This window comes from Lissotriton helveticus, chromosome 4_2, assembly GCF_964261635.1.
Source record: "Lissotriton helveticus chromosome 4_2, aLisHel1.1, whole genome shotgun sequence".
Taxonomy (NCBI): domain Eukaryota; kingdom Metazoa; phylum Chordata; class Amphibia; order Caudata; family Salamandridae; genus Lissotriton; species Lissotriton helveticus.
Window position 1 is genome coordinate 127,101,814 of NC_136064.1, and position 14,382 is coordinate 127,116,195.

Sequence of the window (14,382 nt, forward strand, 5' to 3'; positions counted from 1 at the left end):
AAATACGATTAATAATATATTACAAAAGTATAGCAGCGGATGACACACACGACCCAGGAAAACAAAGCGACAAATTTAATACCTGAAATAAAGAAAGGTTTGTTTGTTGAACTTGAAGTAAAAGAAAAAAACATGGGCGTACAACTTGTACACAAAAAAAGGAAAGTTTTACATATTATCATAGAAATGAAGGGGCATATTATCAACAAAAGGCGATACATTACCGCTGCTTTTATCGCCAGTAACTGCCGATACGGCAGTGATAATGGGCATGATAATAGGCCAAACGATATATAAATATAGAAGTACAAACATGTGAGGTCACTGTTGCTCAATGACGTACAGACATTTTACTTACCAATCTCAAATTGACCAGGTATTCCTGCAAAACCTTCAGTGTGGAAGATTCCATAAATCTTTTTCTCCCTGGGCAAGATTTTCTTGGGAATGAGAGAAGATCCACCTGTCCTCTAGGAGTCTGGTGGAATTTCAAGTCCAGGAAGTGAGTGTAACCTACCTTAGAGTTCACTCCAACGCTTCCTCCTGTGAGTGCCTATTGTCAGATACATAATTTACTCTTGTGACAATAATCTGTCCAATTTGCCTTTTCTGGGTAATAGTTGTACAAGGGCACTAACAACTGTAGCACAATCCTTATTATCTAGTCCATCATAACGGTTCATTCTGTATCTGAAATCTGGAGTTTCTTTTTCCAGACATGAGGCAAGCAAAACTATAACTTTACAAATATTTAAATTAGTGAGGTATACAAAAAGAATAGAGAAAAAAGACAAGGCAACAAATACCCCCTTTTTATTGCAGCTTCCTAAAGAGAAAGGTAGAAGCTTATGGTATGAAAAGAGGTGTACTTTTGATCTCAGGTGTGTAATGTACATGTCTTGAAGACACATGGATACAGCAAGGGAAAACGGGTCTGCAATGTAATCACTCCATTACTACACTCCTGCCAGGCTGCTGATCTAGAGGACACATAACTGATGATGGGGTATTGTCCGATGGCAGACAATTGCACACTGGGAATGGAGAAGACCTGTTGGTAAGACGCTAAACTGTCCATCAAGATGCAAGGAGTGTTTCCTCTACATGTATAATTGAGATGGTAAAACCTCCACTAACATGATGAGCAGATTGAAACCACCATCACGGAGGACAGATGAAAAAATGCCAAGATAGAAGTCAGCCATTTCAGGTCACCATTAATTGTGAGATGGCTAAACATTGCTGAACAGTTAACATTGATAACATGACTACTGGCATTAAAAAGGTGTAGGGTGGCTAGGGTGGGGCTGTGGGTGAAAAGGTTGGGCCTTTAAAGAAAGAAAAGAGAGAGCAGAAGGAATAGAGTGGGAGGGACTTCCCTCACTGTTATCGTAATTCCATTGCTGGACGTTCTTTAAAATATTTACTAAAAAACAATTTAAACCTAAAATGAGTCTTCAGAACTGGATGGCTCCACTGCATTGCATAGTGTACTACAAAGTACCAAAATGCATCATTAGAATTACTATTATTCCACATTCCACTAGTGCATTTTAAAGCTGTATTTACATTTTACAAAATAGATAGTGGAAAGAGGGCTAAATGCTATTCTCTAAGGAAAAATAGTAACTATTTATATTAACCATCTTTACATATTTACATATTACATATTACAAAATAGATAGAGGAAAGAGGGCTATATGCTATTCTCTAAGGAAAAATAGCCACTATATATTTCAACCATCTATTTATGGGCATTAATGGACACACAAACACACAGAGGATTTAGAGCATTGCAGAACAAAACACACAAGATTTGAATTATTTGAGAAAATGGACCATCATTTTATTTTAAGATTTAAATAATCTTTGCAGCTGCAAATTAAATCAAATGCATGATCAAATCAAATCAAACCATCTCCTTCCAGCAGTTATTGACTGAGCAACAATCAATGTGACTTTTCAGTAAAGGACAAGATGATAATAATTATATCAGAAACTGGCAGAGGCAAGGGAAAGTGGTCCCAGCAAAAGCAAAGGCCTGTGGTCAAGAAGTAAGGAGAGACAGAGAGCAGAGCATCACTGATGTCAGCAGCAACAGGTCCAACAAAGGAGGAAACAGAAGGGATTTGATTCAGGGCAGAGGCAACCTGTTCCTTTCCTCTCTGTAGACATTATGTCTATCAATTATGATTCATAAGTACATTTAACAAGTGTGTTTTTTTGAGCATGAACAAGTATTACACTGCTATAATCTATCAAATGAAACCGTTCATTAACTGTTCTGGGAAACACCTGAAGCTCCTTGATAACATAGTTAGCATCCCCAAGCGCTTTCCTTATAAACCTCTCCTCCATACATAGATGGGGAAACTTAAAGCCCCCAACCATGAAATAAGTGGTATCGAGGCACACTATCAGGATTAAATGCCCGCCATCTTTTACCAGTGATGAGACATTGTTTAAAGCACTGTAGAACCCTTCTTTATTTGTCACGTGGGTCTCCAAACAATGAGGCAAAATCAGACAGTCAGCCGGAGGTAGGATGATGGGAGACAAGGGGTTACTTTTGCAGGCATTGTATTTTAGAACATGCTTGATTTTCCTTTGTACCATATTTTGCTTCTCAGGCCATGCGTCCCTAAAAATAAAATACAAACTTTTTTAATGTAAATGTATTATTTATTAAACAATGTTATTTTCTCACAAGTTATGGCATATTTGTTAAGTCTGATTGTCTGCCTGCATGAGGATACTTTCGCGCGGGTACGGTGGGGATCCCAGGGGGAGGTTACCGAGCCCTTTCCGGTGGAGCGAGGAGTAAGGCAGGGTTGTGTTGTGGCGCCCACCCTGTTCTCGCTCTTTGTGAATGGGGTCGCGGATTTCCTCTCCCTGGTCCCGACCGATGCCCCCGTGATGTCTGGCGAGCGGGTCCCGATCCTCATGTTCGCGGACGACACTCTCATCATCTCAAAGACTCGGAGTGGACTCCAGCAAGCGCTGAAAAGGTTTGAAAATTTCTGTTCGGACAGGGGACTATAAATAAATACTACGAAAACAAAGTATATGGTTTTAACCGATCGCAAGACGTGTGGGTCAAATAGACCTTTTAGAGGGCTGATTAATATGAATGGTTCCCCGTTGGAGCGTGTAGACGCCTTTACCTACCTGGGGGTGACCCTTCAGAAAGACTTGGGGTGGTACAGCCAATTAGATGTTGCGGTCCTAAGACTCCGTCAGCAGGCAGGTATTCTTTTAAAAAAATTCTCCACTTCAACAACTAAGCCCATCAGTCCGTTACTTGAAGTATATGGGATGAAAGTCCTAGGTTCGACCTTATATGGAGCGGAATTATGGGGCTTTGAAGACCTTAGGAAATTAACGCTAGCTGAAAATGAATTTCTTAGAAAAGCTACTAGCGTCCCCATAAGTACCCCTTTAGTGCCGCTTATGTGGGACCTTGGAAAAAAGGTGGTCCAAGACTTAGCCTTTTTGCGTCCGGTTCTCTACTGGCGCCGGCTGTGGACGACTGAAGAACTACAGCATTATGCTCAAGGATTGAAGGAGGTAATGGCTAAGGACACGTCCCAAAAAATTCATTGGCTTAAGAACATCAAGTTGATACTTTCTAGGTTAGGGATGATTGACTTATGGAAGGACCCAGAAAATGCCAATTTTCCCTCTAAAAAACTACTAAAAGAAAAATATTGGGAAATGGTGATATCTGAAGCAAGGTCAGAGGGTCTCTCCGCACACTTAACTAGTCACTTTATGGACTTTAAAACCCTACCGAAATTAGAACAATACTGGGACATTATTGCTAAACAACAGGATCGTAAGCTCTATTTCCAGCTTAGAGTAGGAACACTCCCAGTAAGATCTTTTACGGTTAAATGGGCAGATAAAAGTGGAATTGATAGATGCCCCAACTGTGAGGAGGAGCAAGAGACAATCAGTCATTTTGTATTCTTTTGTCCCCTATATACAGCCCCCAGATCATTGTGGATTAAGCCTTTATGTAAACTACTAGGGCTCCAAAGACACGCTGAGGCTCTTAGAATTTTAACTTCAGACTCGATGCATACAATTGCTGTTGCTGTGGCCAAATTTTTGAAATGGGCAATCCGCACAAAATACATAGCAGCAAAAATGTGAAGATTAAATTGTATGGTCTTAGCACTTATGGGACACCACTTGTAAAGTTTGCACAAGATTCCCCTGTTCTAATGTATGTTTATGAAATAATTTTATATTCTTTTTAAACTGCAACTCGACATAGTCTATTCTAGTTTAATACTTTTTTAGGAAAATTATGTATTGTATGGATTTTAATGTCTTTTTTACCTCTAATGGTGTAATATATGTATGTATACTTTTATGACTTAATTGTCGAATAAAGGTTGTGAATGAATGTTATATATTGTGTTGATTTACAATTATACCTATATGCCCACTTTGATACTGTGGTATGTTGTGCTGAGGACTAAAGTAAATGTTTCCAGATTAAAGCTTTTGGAAAATAAATCTGTAAAATATTGTAAAATAGAAAAAGTCTATGAGAGGTTCTGTCACTTCAGTGAATGTTGCTCTAACCAATATGGGATTTGTATGATATAGACATTAAACAACATTGTGACTTGTCCAATCTTTATATCATGTTCTCTATAAAGACACTTGCATCATATACATATGTACACACACAAAAGCATATGAATGATGTTTGTGTTTTACTGATACATTGTTTCGTAGGCTTAGCAAAATATCAGTATATAATTGCATTACTGCCCTTCTGCACCTCATTCTTTAGATTGTAGTTTTACCCCAGGATACCACATCTGCTTGTTATGCTCATATATTTCTCACCTCCCTTTTAAATGATTGAAGATCCTCAACAGATCCTTAGTCACCACCTTAAGAACTGACACGTCCCTCTCCTGATCACAGTAATCAATATACCATTTTTGTGAGATCAATATATTTTCCAAACCTTTCTCTTTTGGAGTAACAGGACTCTACCTTCCTGCTTCCTGCCCCTTATAGAGAATTGTCCAAATGAGGTAATAACATTTTCCACATATATCTATGTATTATTTACAGTTAGTCATTCCAGAGGCAGGAATTCCTCAGATTCTTTTTAGTTAATAACTTTGTTCCAATTCGATGAATCTCTACAAAACTTAGAAGACCTATAACGTTAACTAAAACTGCAGAGGACCCAAGGTGTTGTCTTGATTGGTCAGCCAGGTGCAAAGAAAAAACAGGGGGCCCAAAATATGTTTTTTATGTTATTGAACTTTACATAGAAATATGTATTGCAGGTAGTGTTAAAAAACAGCTGAACAGATTTTAAAGACATTTGATAACATTATTAGATTATTTGTTTGCAGATGATAATTTTGGGTATTAGAGGTAAGTAGGGAAAGTATTTTTAAACTCATTAGGCATTTAGACATGGAGATATATGTGGACACAGTAATTTGTGTGACTGTTAGGGGCTTAGATTTAGGTAAGTATTGGGTTTTATTCTATATATACTTTATTAAAGTGGTAATAAGAAGGTAACAATTATATACATTTTCTATATATATGTATTTTTTTTCTATAAAATTCACTGAGTACTACGTCGGAAGTACCAAAAAACTTAAATATTCAGACAAAAAAGCAGTGTAATACACTAGCATAGTGTACTTCAATTTTCTACATATTCAGGTCTTTCGAATATGTTTTGTGCAGAGTACTGTGGAAATATCAAGAATTCCTTGCTACTTAAAAATATTTTATAATGGTACATTTATTAAACAACAGAGTACTTATTAGGTACAGGAACTATTCTCTGTTAACTTAAAAAAAAATATATAGAAATATATCAATACATGGCTACCTATTACCACTGTAATAAAGTAATAATAGGTAGGAAACAACAACTTCAAAAATACTAATTACCAATATTTGAGGGGCTAAACCAGAGTGCAGCTAAAATATAGTAAAAAGAATATGGCTGCCTTTACGTTTGTAAAGGCAGCCACAGGGGTTGGTTGCTTCCACTGAATTTCAAAAATGGGTGTAAATATGCATGTAACACTGTTTGTGCTGCAAGTTAGTGCTAGTAGTGCAAGCAACACTGATAAATCAATGTAAAAGGCATCATGTGGCATGAAAGAGTGCATAGCCATTTCAATTGATTATGCTGCTGCTTGAGTACACAATCTACTCAAACCCCTCAACATCTACTTGAAAAGCAGACTTCTGACTGCAATTGCTGGAACAGCCATGTTAGAAAATGGTACTGGAGGAAGCCAAATCTCTTGAAACCTCTGGGAACAAATTCTGCCACAAAGTGCCAGACGGAAACAATCCATTCACCCCTATACATATTGCTTTGTCAATGGCATGTATTGTGGGTAACAGAAAAATCGCTTTGGTGTACCCTTCACAATTTATCGCAGAGAGACAGATGTATGGGTGTATTGCCTTACCACTGCATTAAGCATGGTGTCGCAAGGGCAAGTTTGATGAGATTTGACAAACAATACAAGCCCAACATGCATCCCTCTGGGTTGCTTGGTAAATCTGCCTGGAGAAACACAAGGCAGTACATTGCACTGCCTGGCATTACTCCGCACACCAAATTTTACAGCCATGCACAATTCCAACAATTTTTCAAACTACATCTTTTTAAACTATAACTTATGACACATGCCACTCCACATCACTATACCATGCTCCACTGTACAGCACACCGTTCCATGACCAGTCACTCCAGTCTACACCACTCCCCTCCACTCTACTCTATGCCACTTCACTGTACAATATTCACTCCTATGCCACTGCTGTTTATGATACTCCACTCTATACTATTCCCCTAAGTGCAAAGCCACTGTGTACCACTTCATGATATGGTAATCCACTGTATACCTCTCCACTCTATGCCACTTCACTGTACAATATTCACTCCTATGCCACTGCAGTTTATGATACTCCACTCTATACTATTCCACTAAGTGCCAAACCACTGTGTACCACTCCATGATATGGTAATCCACTGTATCCCTCTCCACTCTATGCCAATCCACTGTACGTCAATCCACTGTACGCTATTTCATTGTTTTGTACTCCACTGTATGCTTTTCCACTCTATGCCACCCCAATGTATGTCACTCCACTCTACTCTACCCGATTATATTGTACATCACTGCACTATTCTACCTTATAGCATTCCTGTCTACACCACTCCAAAGATTCCCATTCTACTGTACACTTCTCCAGTGTATGCCACTCTGCTCTGTGCCACTCCAGTATATGCTCTTTCACTGTACGTCCTTCCACTCTACACAACTCCCCCAATGCTGTTTTCCTCTATGGCACTCCACTATACAATAAAAATTGTAAAATTGTAAATTGATACTTGTATAGCGCACTACTCACCCGCAAGGGTCTCAAGGCGCTTGTACGAATACCGCTGTGGAACCCATCCTGGCTTTCCCTGTGAGGTGTCCACTCCTGGGCACCCCAAGGTGGAGGCCAGGCATCCTCAGTGTTGTGGGGGCCGTTGTGGAGATTAAGCAAGCTATTGCCCAGAGTTGCAGAGTGGGACTCCATGATTGGAGTAGGCACCGAGCCGAGAATTATCAGGTCCGCCGAGGCAGGGAATTGAACCCTGGTCCCGGGCTAGACCTCTGCATTAGGGTCTGCCGCTCTAACCATTGATTCAGAAAAGGGGGTGGTGATGAACAGAGTGTCTGAATTAAGCAGACCACTCTTACCAAGTCCAAAGATCAGGGCTTGATCCATCACCGTTATTTAGCTCACTGCCCCATCCCAGCTCTAACCATTGAGCCACACTTCTCCACAATAAACTACTCATTGTTCACTACTCTAATCTATACCACTCTACTGTATGCCACTTCACTCTACTCTACAACATGCTACTCCACTCTATGCCACTCCACTCTACTCTATGAAATGCCACTCCACCATACCACTTGTGTCTACACCAATCCACTCTACTGTATTGCATTGTATTCCACTTGACTCTATCCCACTCCATTCTACAGCACTCTACTCAAAGCCACTCCACTCTAAAGTACACCACTCATCACATTAAACTCTATGCAATTCCACCCCATGCTATTCCACTACATGCTAGCCCACTATATGCCACTCCTCTTCATGCTAAGGCACAAATGCCACAACATTCTGCATTATAACTCTCCAAGCCACTCCAAAGTATTCCATGACACTGTGCGATATAACACTCTACATATACACACAACACTCTACATCTGGAGTGATGTAGAGTCAGTGTATGGCACTGAGCTCTACATTACTCCAGTGTATACCACAGCACTCTACTAAGCTCTACAACACTGTTCTCTACACAATTACACTCTATACCTCTCACGTCTACCAAACTCTACTACACTCTAATCCACTCCAATGTACACACACGCACACACATTATAATTAGGAATTAGCATTTCAAAAACCTTACAAATTCAATGAAAAAACCATAGGTTTCACACACGTTATAGTTAGGAATTAGCATTTTAAAAAACCATGCAAATTAATTGAAAAAAACCATAGGTTTCACACGTTATAGTTAGCTGAACATTTCTCTCATACGAAACCTTTGAAATTCCTCCGTTATAGTTATCTTAGCTAACTATAACTTGCGCGCCCGCAATGCACTGCTGATGACGTCACATATTACATCACTCATGACATGGTCAATGACATCACTCATGACATCACTGATGACATCTCAAATGACATCCCTGATGACATCACTGATGACATCATCCTTGTGGCAGACCTCCTCTCACTGTAATATAACCTTTGATACACACGCGTTGCTGCACCCCCTTCTGCAAAAGAAAGCCTCTTCTGGCGCAGCGCTTTACAATGCAATACACCCTCCAGATGCGTCACATTGTTAATAGCACACACCATGGTACACCTTTTGTACCACCGCTGTGTCACAAAAGTGACGCAACAGCTGTGTAAAAGAGGCACAAGGGGATTGTAAATCCGCCACTAACACAGACAAATTCACCCAGGCAGTTTCACCAGCAGCACAAATTGAAGCATACACTTGTAACATATTTATGTACATATGATACATTCAAGTCCTTCAGACATACTACAGTAACTATAGATAAACACCATATAGATTTATGCTGTAGCAGTTCCTTAAAGTTCTGCACTTTCACATTCTCCATACACTAGTAAGATATTCATTCATTCATTTATGAACTACACATTCATTCTGACAAACTTTTACACACTAACATAGAAATATAGTATGTATGTATCAACATTCCGTTTTGCGATTCCTAAATAGCGATTTTTAAGGAATCGCTATTTAGAAATCGAAAAATTGTATGTATGTAGAAATCAGCTTCTTTTTAGCGATTTCTTAATATTCCTTAATTGCGATTAGCAAATTGCTAATCGCAATTAAGGAATAATTTCCCATTCATTTCTATGGGCCAGGAGGCCCATTGGAATGAAGGGGAAATGTGCGATTAGCAATTAGCTAATCGCAAATTGAGAATATTTTCAAGGGTGCAGGGGTGTCCAAAGGACACCTTGCTGCACCCCTGAAAATGACATGTGTGCGCATATGGCGCACATACATGCCCTAAGGGCATGTATGAGCGTCACATGGCACCGTTTGTTTTAAAAAAAATGCTTTTTTAAAGGAATTCGCAACTTACCACCAACTTGAAGTTGGTGGTAATTTGCGATTCCTTAGGGACAATTAGCAATATTTTTTTGTATCATACATTGCATTTAAGGAATCGCAAATTCCCCTTCCTGCCTGACACCCACAGGAAAACGCTGGTACAAGCACTGGTCATCGGACGGGTAGACTATTGTAAAAGTCTACTCATCTCTGCCAATCAAGAACAATTGTGCAGATTGCAAGTGGTGCAGAACACTGCAGCAAGACTCATCTTGAATGCCCCTCCCCGAACCCCATCACGCCCACTCCTCTCTTACCTTCACTGGCTCCCGGTGAGGCAACGCATCAACTTCAAACTATGTTGCATAATGCATAAGTGTATATATGGGTCCGGTCCGAAATACCTAAGAGACATCTTTGTCCCTTACTCTCCTGGACGTGCCCTGCGCTCCAGTAACACCATGTTGATGCAAGTGCCCAGAGTGACCAGAGCAAGACAGGGAGGCCGGGCCCCCTCACTCAAAGGCCCCTTGTTATGGAACTCCCTGCCTCCACAGCTGAGACAAATCCCTAATCTCCTAATTAAAAACATACCTATTTACCCTAGATTAATTTCCTCCTGCTTCCCTACACTGTTATCTCCTAATATGTTTTTCAACCCTTACAGAAGCTACGCGCGGAGATACCCCTTCGGGGCTGATTCAGGCGCGTTATAAGAATATAAATAAATAAATAAATAAATAAATCGCAAATTGTGCGATATCTTATTTTGAACCACATTTGCTTAATACATACCATATTGGGAATTCGCGAATTTCAATGATACATATGGCCCATAGTTCTTTCTTTGACCAGTGAAGGTAGTTCTAAAAAGAACACTTTTTTTTTTGTTTTTTTTGTTTTGTCTTTTTTTTGTGTTTTCTCAACAAATTCCAAGCGGAACAAAAGAATGAAAAAAAGAACAACTAATGTCGAGGACAGCAATGATCCTGCATCCTGCGTTTCATCAGGTCTATAGACTGTTCCCCATAACACAAAAGTTTATCGCAATAAATTAATAGAATTTAAATTTTAGCAAAGTCAGAATCAATATATGGGTGTGGACTGCTTGCTGAAAATGCTGCTGCCGCAGTTGATGTGCTTGGTGTAGCAGCAGGTGGGTTCTCGTGCAACCTCCATCTTGCAGCTCAAGAAAAGTTCTTGGGGTGAAGAACTTGCACCCCAAGAACTTTTCTTGAGCTGCAAGATGGAGGTTGCACGAGAACCCACCTGCTGCTACACCAAGCACATCAACTGCGGCAGCAGCATTTTCAGCAAGCAGTCCACACCCATATATTGATTCTGACTTTGCTAAAATTTTAATTCTATGATGTAAAAAAATTTATAAATAATAATTTTATATTGTATAATTATGTAATATTTTTATTTATTATTTTTTTTGCCCCGGAGCGCTCCCGGGGCGCGTACCGGTGAATGCACGGGTAAGCGCAATGTTACGGCGCGCCCCGGGGAGCGTACCGGTGAGCGTCCCGTTAGCGCTATTCTCACGAACGAAAACAACATTGTGACGTTTCGCGTAACCGCATAATGCGTCATATGACGCACTGCGTAAGCGCACCCGGAAGCACGCGAGCGCATATGATCGCGCAATGTCCTGACGTGCTTACGCTACGCGACGACGGGCGCACCCCAGGGCGCGTAGCGTAAGCGCGTCGGGTCATGTGATCTCAAAATAACACTTTTCATTGCTGCAGATCAGTTTTGGTTTCCAAATGATGAAAACTCGGATCATGTGACTTGAAAATAACACTTTTCATTGGTCCAGAACAGTTTTGTTTTCCAAATGATGAAAGACCCCACCTTTTTTCCTTATTCTGACTTTGTCCTTTGACTGAGGAAGACCTGTTTGGAGATCTGTCTCTAATCTTTTCTACTTTAAAATGGCTACAGTAGCAGCAGCAGCTGGAGCATCTGCACCACCACCACCACCACCACCACCAAGAGGACCACCACAACATCACTTTGGTTGTCAGGAAGAAGAAGAGGAGGAGGAAAATGAGGAGGGGAGAAGGACATTCCTACCAGAAGACAATACCCCATATAGTCCAAAGGAGCACATAGTATGGGAGTTTTTTTCTATTCCAGAGGGCAAAAAGAAAGTCAATGCACCAAAGGTGACTTGCCTAATCTGTGGCATGGAACTTTCAAGGGGGAACCCTAATAGGAAATGTTCATTTGGAAATTACACCATGATTAGGCATATGCTGCGCAAGCATCCCAGGAACTATGCTGCTGCCGAGATGAGAGAAATGGCCAGTAACCTTCCCCAATCTTCACCCAGCACCTCCAAAAGAAAGCAACCCACTCCATCGGGACCAGACACAAGGGAGACGATGCCAATCATCCAACCACGGTTTGGTGAATTCAGGGTCACTTGTATTTTTTGTGGTAAGACCATCAGCTATGGTGAGCAGAGCGTAAAGCTCATCGTTCTTGCTGGTGACAACCACAATTGCCCCAAAAAACCCTATTTTTTTTCCTGATTTTATTTTTGCTCCAGTTGAGCCGTTTACAATTCCCTGTTTTTTGTTTCTCCCCATAAAAAATACAAAAAAAAATAAAAGTTTTCAGAAAAGCCAAAAAAAGTAAAAAAATTCAAAAGAACAAAAAAAAAATATAAAACAACAAAAAGAATAAAAAAAATATTTTTAGAACTACCTTTAATTTATAAAAAAAACTATATTTTTAAAGAATCTCTGTCATTCTTTTTTCCTTAGGGTACGCGCACCGGGGCGCCCACCCAAAAAAAAGAAAAAAAAATTAATGAAGGAGTGAGCATGAGGGAAGAACACAGAGAGAGTAATGTTAAGAAGAAGAGAGATAGAGAGAGCAACACAGAGGGATTGTTTATTACATAGTAAAAAACAGAGAAGGTATAATAGGATGTTATTGAGAAAAGGAAAATGAATAAGGGAGCGAAATTAGGGAAGAGAGACGAAGAAGAGTAAAGTAGAGGTACTGGGAGAATGTGAGTGGGTGTTGAAAGAAAAACGAAGGACAGTAAAGAATGGGGAAATAAGGGTAGTGACGCAACCGGGATAAATGAACAACGGTGAGGGAGGGTGAGAAAAGAGCAGTGAGTGTAATTAAAGAGGGGTGAAAGAGGGTGAAAAAACTGAATTAGGGTAAGACATGGGGAGTGACAGACATAAAAGAGAGAGAGAGTAAAGGAAACAGTGACTGAAAGGGTCTGAGTGAAACAGGAAAGAAAGGTAAGTAAGGCAGTGTGGGTGACTTATAGGGAGTCAGTGGGTGTAGGTGGGGGTGTGGGGGTGTAACGTGTGTGTGTCTGGGTGTGAGTGTGTGGGGTGTTTGGGTATGGGTGGAGGTGTGGGTGTATAAGATATGTGTGGGGGGGTGTGAGTGTGGAGGGTATGTGTGTGGAGTGTGTGTGTGTGTGGGATGTGTGGGTGTGTGTGTGTGTGTGGCTGTGTGTGTGTGTGTGAGAGGTGTGTGTGTGGTGTGTGTGTGGGGTGTATGTCAGAGGTGTGTGTGTGTGTTGGGGGGAGGTGTGTGTGTAGGAGTGAAATAAATGATTAAGGTAAAGAGAATGAGTGAGGGAGCAAAGGAAGGGAACAGAGGGTAAGGGAAGTAAAGAATGGGGACTGAAAGAAGTTGAATGTGGGAGGGGAAATAGGGAAAGGGTATTAAACATGGAGAATATGAATAAGTGAGAGAAGCAGAGTAAAGAAACAGGAGTGAGGTAGGTTGAGAACATAGTAGTGAGGTTAAAGCAAAGGGTCATGACAAACTAAATTTTTTTAGTCACACTCACCATATAATAAAGGTAACTTTAATTAGATTTTTTTACTACATTTTGTGTCTGTAAAGAGGAAAAAAAATAAGTTATAATTAGTAAAATATGTATATAGAATTAAAGATACAAATGAAGAGGTTAAAATCATAACAGTGTATTTAGAAATAAAGTAAGGTAGAAGGACAAAAAGAGGGGAAAAAGAAATAGAAGGAGAGCAAATTACTAAGAGTAAGGCATATAGATTCACTGACAGAAAGGAAGAGAAGAAGAGAAAAATGAACTGAAGGTAAGAAAGATACTAAAAGAATATGAGTTAGCAAAACTAAATCAGGAAACAGGAGTAAGTAAAAAGATAATGGCTGAGAGGGAAAGGAGTCTAATAAAGGATGCATTCAGAAGAATGAGGAATGGAAGATAACTGAGAGTAAGTGAAGGAGAGTCATAGAGTGAAGGGAAGAAGATAGAGAGGATAATATAGAAGGATTGAGGGAAAAGGAGTGAGGTAGTTAGTAGACAGAGAGACTAAGGGAAGGACTGAGTGAAGTGGAGTACAATGAGTGAGGAAAGAAAAATGAGTAAGGGAGCAAAAGAAGGAAAGAGAGGAGAAGAGGACTAAAGCAGTGGTACTGAGAGAAAGTGATTTGGTGATGAAAGTAAAGCGAAGGACACTGAAAGATAGGAAATGAGGGGTAGTAATGGAACCGGACTAAAAGAAATAGGTTGAATAACGATGAGAGAGGAGCAGTGAAGTTGTTGTAAGAGAAATGATAGAAGGTAGATAAACACAAGTGAACATAACACAAGGAGAGTGAGGGACTGAGCACATAGAGGTAGTGAACGGAAAATAGAGAGAAGAGGTCAAAAGAAAGGAGGAAACAAA

At 40.1% G+C, this 14,382-nt stretch overlaps 1 protein-coding gene across 1 annotated transcript in view; it reads right to left on the reverse strand.

The window, feature by feature from the left end:
* Positions 1-1,924: 1,924 nt before the first annotated feature.
* The window catches only part of LOC144752101 (nicotinamide N-methyltransferase-like), an 80,508-nt gene continuing 68,050 nt past the window's right edge, over positions 1,925-14,382 (reverse strand). The window contains exon 3 of the mRNA XM_078640044.1: positions 1,925-2,641. Within this exon, the coding sequence (XP_078496170.1) occupies positions 2,188-2,641 (454 nt within the window). The 3' untranslated portion in view covers positions 1,925-2,187. The remainder of the gene's footprint in view (positions 2,642-14,382) is intronic.